Raw genomic sequence first — 7,034 nt, 5'->3', positions numbered from 1 at the left:
CATCCCGGTGAGTCTAAATGCACCTGTTCTTATTCCCACATCCCGGTGAGTCTAAATGCACCTGTTCTATCCCGCATCCCGGTGAGTCTAAATGCACCTGTTCTGATTCCCATCCCAGTCAGTGTAAACACTGGCACTTGGCTTTAAAAGACTTTGTCTCCTAGCCTCCAACCCCCTGACCTTCACATCATTTCACTTGGGAAAGTTACTCAGATTCCTAAACATCAGAGAATTGTTTTAAAAATTCAAAAGCTTGTCCATGTAAAGAAAGTGGGGCATGCAGTAAGCACCCAGGACAAACGCTACAATTATGATTATGATTCCTCCCACGTCCACACCCCTTCACATCCATGGGTTACTTCAGTATCTCCCCTACTCTGGAATGCTCAGGATCCAGGGGCTATTTCTTCAGGAATGTTATTATAAGTTAGTGTTTATTGCTTAGCTCTCACAAGCCCTAGTATAACATGGGAAGCATTAATACTACTGAAGCAGTACTGGTGGATTGAACAAGAAATAAATGCAAATAACTCAATTTCGTGGCAGTCTGACTCTAAAGCAAACACTAATAAAAGTGAATGTTGTTAAGTGTCATCCAGTCGGTTCCAATTCATAGCGACACTTAAGTAGGGTTTCTGAGGCTATAGATCGTTGCAGGAGCAGAAAGTCTCATTCTCTCAGGGAGTGGCTGGTGAGCTGAAACTGCGCATCTTGTAGTTCACAGTCCAGTATTTACCCTGCAGTGACACCCGTTGTTGTTGTTGTTAACTGCCGTCGCGTCTATCCTGACCCACAGCGACCCTGTTCAGGGTTTCCGAGGAGCGGCTGGTGAACTTGAACCGCTGACCTTGCAGTTCAAACAGCTTTGCAGTCTGGCGCATTAACCCACCGTGCCACACCAGCCATGGCCCCTTAAATATCTGTATCTTAAACTTATTCTGGACCCTTGGAAAGTCTAAGTAATAGAAAAAATTCCCCATCACGGAAGTAAGACAGGTAGTTCTGACAGACGCCAAAGCTCTCTGCAGTGCAGGATGGACTATGGCCACCACAGGGCAGGAATGGTGGTCAGTGATGGCCGCTCTCCCTAAAACACAGGGAATTCTTTGAGTTTTATGCGTATCAAACAATGCCATTGATATTCTGGGATTCTTATGGGCCCAGGACAAGTATCCCAACTATCGTCATATTTTTATGCAAATCCATGTCTCTGATATACCGTTTTTGGAACCTGTATAAGCCCTTCCTGTGTTAGTTTACTGAGGATACTGTGTGTATTTTATATGTGTAGGCACACTGGTAATGTCGGTGCTTTATACGGGAAAGTACGGTCATTAGGTCACAATAGGATTCATAGACCGACATGCAGTAAAATCACTGTAATTAGAAAATTTCTTTTTCAAGAATTCAGAAGTTTATTTGACTCAATTTCAGAAGATAAATCACTAAAGATAATCAAATCCTTGGGTTCTCCCAGTATGGAGATGCACATACATACACATATATGTTCAATTGCTGTCATTCTCAAGGATGACAAGGTGACCTCACTCACACAAACATCACCTGGCATTAGTATCTGCTGTACCAGCAGAGCTTCACCAAACCATACACAGGAAGGAGCTGGGGAGGGAGCGCTCCCGCTCTCGGCCTCAGACTTACCCAGCCGCAGGCACTGGCGCATGAGGCCCCCAGAAGACATGTTTTTTTCCGCCTCAATCTCACTGAAGTTTAGAGAGCTGGCAAAGACGAGGACATCAACCATGGCCATCAGTCGGCTGAGGAAAGTCACCGCTGTCTCTGCGGACATGCCTTGTGTCACTTCGATACTTTCCAATTCAGTCTTTAAAATAAAAGATTTAGTCCTGTTCAAACTTCATAAATATAATACATATCAGTGACTTTAATAATTCAGATGAACACAACTTAGTAAAGTTTGTAAACAAACTGAAATATCAGCTAATTCTAGTTATTATAAGATTTAGTTATGTACCTGGTTATGATATTTAGTTACTTTATCGGTGAATCCTACGGTAATCAGGTACTGAACAATTTTTAAATCAATGTCAAATTGAACTGCTATTGCTATTAAAATTGCTATTATTACTCAAAACTATATTCTAAACTTAATATCACTTCACAATTTAGAGAAGATCACATATATAGAGAGGACGTTAGCTTTATTAAATTATAAAAATATAAAATAGTTATTTCTATCCTAAAATCCTCATTCTCATTTATGAAAAGACACATCTTAATTATTTTACTTTTCTATATAGGTATCTCTGGTAGCGTAGTGGTTTTGAGTTGGGCTGCCAACCTCAAGGTCAGCAGTTCGAAAACTACCAGTGGTTCTGCGGGAGAAAGACGAGGCGTTCTGCTCCCGTAAAGATTTACAGCCTCGGATACCCTGTGCAGGGTCACTATGAGTCGGAACCGACTCCACGATACTTAACAACAACAACAACATGTATGTATGATGAATACTAGAAAATATAGATTTGGCATCAAAATAAGATTGACTTTCAAATTACACTGTATGGCATTTTCTTCTCCATTTCAGAATAAACTGAAATGGCTAGGCACTAGGATACAAATAATCAATAACATCATTAATTCCTTTACAGATACCCTATCCATGACAGACCTATAGACAATAGCATTAGGGTGAACTGGTAGCATTCTTAACTGGGAATTACGCTTTCATCAAATTATTGTTTATGGGGAAATGCAATTTACTGTTTTCAGAAGCAATATTACAAAATTAGTTCGTTTCTTAAAATGTGTAACTGTGTAGTTTTATTAGCAGTAGCCACTTCTTGGATTTTACTTTTCACTCTGTACTTTATACCATTTTAATTATTTTGCTTCATTATGTTCAGTATAGCCAGGTCTCATTTCTCAGGGCCTTAAGTAATGGAAGAATGAGGAATGCTTCACAAGCAAACGAACAAAAACACAACTTTGAATATTCTGAAATATGCACGTTTGGCTGCACTGATGGATCTTCCTTCCTCATCAAAATAAGCCTATTAGTAGGTCCCTGGTCCGATTTTACATTTTATGTTGACACTGTTTAAACCCACTGGTCTTCAGAAACCTTTCCTTGCTCATATTAGCATGAAAAGGTGAGTGGGAAATAGATTTGAGAGAGGAAACAAAACAAACCCAGCCCCTTAGAGATGGCTCCTGGAGATAAGGTGAGTGGTAAGGACAATAAGTTCAAGCTCACCAGCTGCTCCTTGGAAACCCTATACAGAGTCACTATGGGTCAAAATCAATTGGACAGCACTTAACAACAACAACATGGGCCTTATAAACTTACACTCAGTCTAAACAGAGTATAACATGAAAACTTTTCCCCCTCCAAAACAGGAACTTGTTTAAGATTGTCGATTTAAAACATTATGCTCATTCAATACTCATGACCACAAGAAAGTCCTTGGAATTTGGCCACAAAGATCCCTGAATTCCCAGCACTCCACTTGCATGCAGTCCCATCCACCATATCAATGCTGCATCAGTGACCACAGCACACTGGTCTACCAGCTGTAAATGTTCTATAGTGGAATGAGAAACTGTGTTTAGATCTATTAAATGTTATTAATGTAAATGTATAATATTTACACCATTTCTGTAAACTTTAATATTTCTGAGTTGATGGTTTTATTTTCATGTCATTTTGTAGTCTACAAAGACTAACCTTCAAAGTATGTTTTCATTTGAAAAGAAGTGAATTATAACCAGAATTCATGAATTATCCCTGTAACTCACTACTCAATCTGACTACAAAAGGTTTAAAAGGCATTATTGTTGCAAACAATAACATAAAAGATAATTTTATTGCATTCTACATAAAAAAGCTATAAATGATGAAATGTTATATAAACCTCATAACCTAGATTTGAAATTACAGATGACTTACATATAAGATTATTATTAAATATTAAAAGAGCACGTATTTCATCCAGTTTCATTGCAACTAGCTAAAATCTGATTGTACATACGACTGGAACATTTTTTATTCAGTTCTACGATAGTTGTTTATTCTAGAGATGATTGTGAACAAGAGAATAATTCAGCAATGCATTAATAAATTAATCTTTCATATACCAAACATATTCCTAATGTGAAAGATGGTATGGAAACTCAAAATATAACCAAGTCAAAAGTTTTGTAAATAATTAAAAAACATTTTTTTTTTCAAATGGAAAACCTGAAAATTACTGCAAAAGTAATACTAACCTTAGAACCCTGGACATGCAATAGACAAATCAGGAGACAGACCAAAAAAGGTACAAGAAAAGAAAAAAATATTAAAATTAAATAAAAATACAATGTAAAATTGAAACACAAAATAACAAATTCAGAAATTATATTTATTAAATGCAAAATCAATACTCAGAAGAGATACTCATTTGGATACCATGCCATGTTAGGATTAAACATCAAATACTCGCATTCCTATTTATATTACTATTGAGCGTGACATTCCCAGAGCGCACGGGTCCAGCCCGTGGATTAGGAGTGACGTGCGCTGTTGTACAACAAAATGTTTTTTTCTAGGAGACTACTAATGACAGATTTTGATAAATAAACTAACCTAATAGCTCCGCAAAAGCCCCAACTCTGTGTGGTTTAGACAGAAGTGACTCCTCAATTTCTCATGCATTCCTTCATGTTCAAAGGAATTCATAGCATCCTTCCTATAGATCAAACCCCAGAAGCTGATTACAGAACACAAGAAACGAGTAACAACAGTCCAAAACCACCTTTCCAGGCCAGAACAGAGCTTGGAGCTGAGGCTCGCAGATGAAATCAGACAGTGACATGAACACTGCACTGATTTCAGAGACTCAATAAGCGACGAAGAATTAGTGAAGCATGTGGGCAAACATTTCAAAATTGGCTTCTTTCATGTGAAAACAGATCAGTGTCCCGACACAGGACACTAGGGTCAGGATTGGGAGCGGAGCCCAGCAAAAACCAAAACAGGGTCATCATGACAAAACAGAAATTAATTAAAATTAAGACCTGGTCATCATTCTTGGGCTGAAAAAGTCAGGCTGCTCTTCTTTCTAAGGATTATGAAGTTGTGGGGAGAGCCAGCAATGTGGGGTCTAGGATGCTTCTGGGGGAGAGAATACAAGGTCAGGCAGGGCTGACCCAGCCATCAAGCCTAAGCAGGCTTCTGGGGGCCGACGAGCGTGGCCGACTTACACTAGCAGTGATTAGCAGCTGAGGGTGGAACTACGTCCCTTGTGACATCTTCATTCACGACCAACTCCCACAACACAATACAGGAAATATGAAAGGATTCAACTCCCACAACACGATACAGGAAATATGAAAGGATTCAATTCCATGGCCAACAAAACATGCACTTAACACCGTCCACAACAACCACAGAATGATCCTTTCCACAAAGCAGGGTTAGACTATGTGCTCAGAAGACAACCCTTTCCTCCTCTGAGCATTAAAACTAATGGTGCGATTGAGACTTGAGGCTAAATTGTCATGTATTTTCTATGCCATATGGGATTCCAACAAATCTAGGCAAAATAAAAACCTCCAATAAAACCATGCTTCTTTAACGAATACTAAGTTTCAGGGATCCACTGTTTATACAAAAAAGTATAAAGGAAATAGATTTTTCCCGTAAAGTTCCCATTAAAATATGCACTTATATGTAACATCAAGGTGATTCCAATGGTTAATGCTGTTGGCTGCTAACCAAAACGTTGGAGGTTCAAGATCACCAAGAGGCACCTTAAAATAAATTCTTCTCAAACTACTTTCAAAGCATCAGACATTGCAAATCCTGCTAAGTACAGTTCTACTCTGACACACATGTCCCGGGACCACCGTCAGTCAGAACCAACTCAAGGGCAACTGCTTTGGCATTTCCCCCCCCCCCAAGATGCCTCAGCTCCAACATTTCTCCCTTGACAGTGGTACAGCAGCAGCAGCAGCAGCCCACAGGGGTGCATGGGGTCATCCTGCACACGAAACATGGTCTGCTCATCTCAGGGCCAGCGGACAGACATGAGGGCACTGCAGCCAGAGCTCTCAGAGGAGTTACAGCTGACACTGAGCTTAGCTCCAACAGGTCACCCACATCAGGACTTCTCAAGTGGACAAGCTTACTTTATAAATTAGAAAACTGGGTCAACATTCAGTAATTCTGAATGAATCACCTTGAAAATATGTACAGGAACCATGTGGCACCTTCTCCTTTCTGTGCACTTGTCATGGCTCCCAGAACGTCCACAAACTCTCCACGGACGAGCAAACTCAATGACACTCGACAGGAAGGGACTAAAGGACAGGGTCTATCTAGGAAGTGGGCTTCCACTCACCATGACAGGAAGCTGACAGCCACATGCCACACACTGAGTCACAGGAACTTAATGGAGGTCCCAGCGATTCCTCAGTAGTGACAGGGAGCAGGTTGAGAGAATTTGTTTTGGAAGAAAAGGAGATTCATACTTTCCGGAAAAGACATCATAAATTGGGAACTAACAGAAATACTTAACAAAATCCCATTGCCAACAAGTCAATTCCAGCTCAAAGCGACTCTATATGATGCAATGATGGTGCTGGTGGGCCATAGAATCAGATCTGATTCAGTGGCATCAGGATTGGAGGAAGACTCATTAACAACCTGCAACATGCAGATGATGCAACCTTACTTGCTGAAAGTGAAGAGGACTTAAAATACTTACTGATGAAGATCAAAGAGCACAGCCTCCGGTATGAATTGCATCTCAATGTCAAGAAAACAAAAATCCTCACCACTGGACCAATAAACAACATTCTTATCAATGCAGAAAAGATTGAAGTTGTCAAGGACTTCATTCTTCTTGGACCAACTATCAACACTCATGGAAGCAACAGTCAGTAAATCAAATGACATGTCACATTGGGCAAATCTGCCGCACAAGACCTTTTTAAAGTGTTGAAGAGCAAAGATGTCAGCGTGAGGACTAAGGTACACCTGACCCAAGCCATGGTATTTTCAATAACTTCGTATGCAT

The 7,034-nt window shown here is 39.9% G+C and overlaps 1 protein-coding gene across 1 annotated transcript in view; it reads right to left on the bottom strand.

Annotated features, from left to right (window-relative positions):
• NBEA (neurobeachin) overlaps positions 1-7,034 on the bottom strand; it is an 822,532-nt gene that overhangs the window by 584,050 nt on the left and 231,448 nt on the right. The window contains exons 24-25 of the mRNA XM_006874376.1: positions 4,243-4,251; positions 1,660-1,840 (exon numbers count right to left, since the gene is read on the bottom strand). Coding sequence (XP_006874438.1) covers positions 1,660-1,840; positions 4,243-4,251 — 190 coding nt within the window. The remainder of the gene's footprint in view (positions 1-1,659; positions 1,841-4,242; positions 4,252-7,034) is intronic.

This window comes from Chrysochloris asiatica, unplaced genomic scaffold (genome assembly GCF_000296735.1).
Source record: "Chrysochloris asiatica unplaced genomic scaffold, ChrAsi1.0 scaffold00272, whole genome shotgun sequence".
NCBI classification, from domain to species: domain Eukaryota; kingdom Metazoa; phylum Chordata; class Mammalia; order Afrosoricida; family Chrysochloridae; genus Chrysochloris; species Chrysochloris asiatica.
Note: the sequence above shows the minus strand (reverse complement) of the source record. Positions and strands in the feature narration are given on the sequence as shown.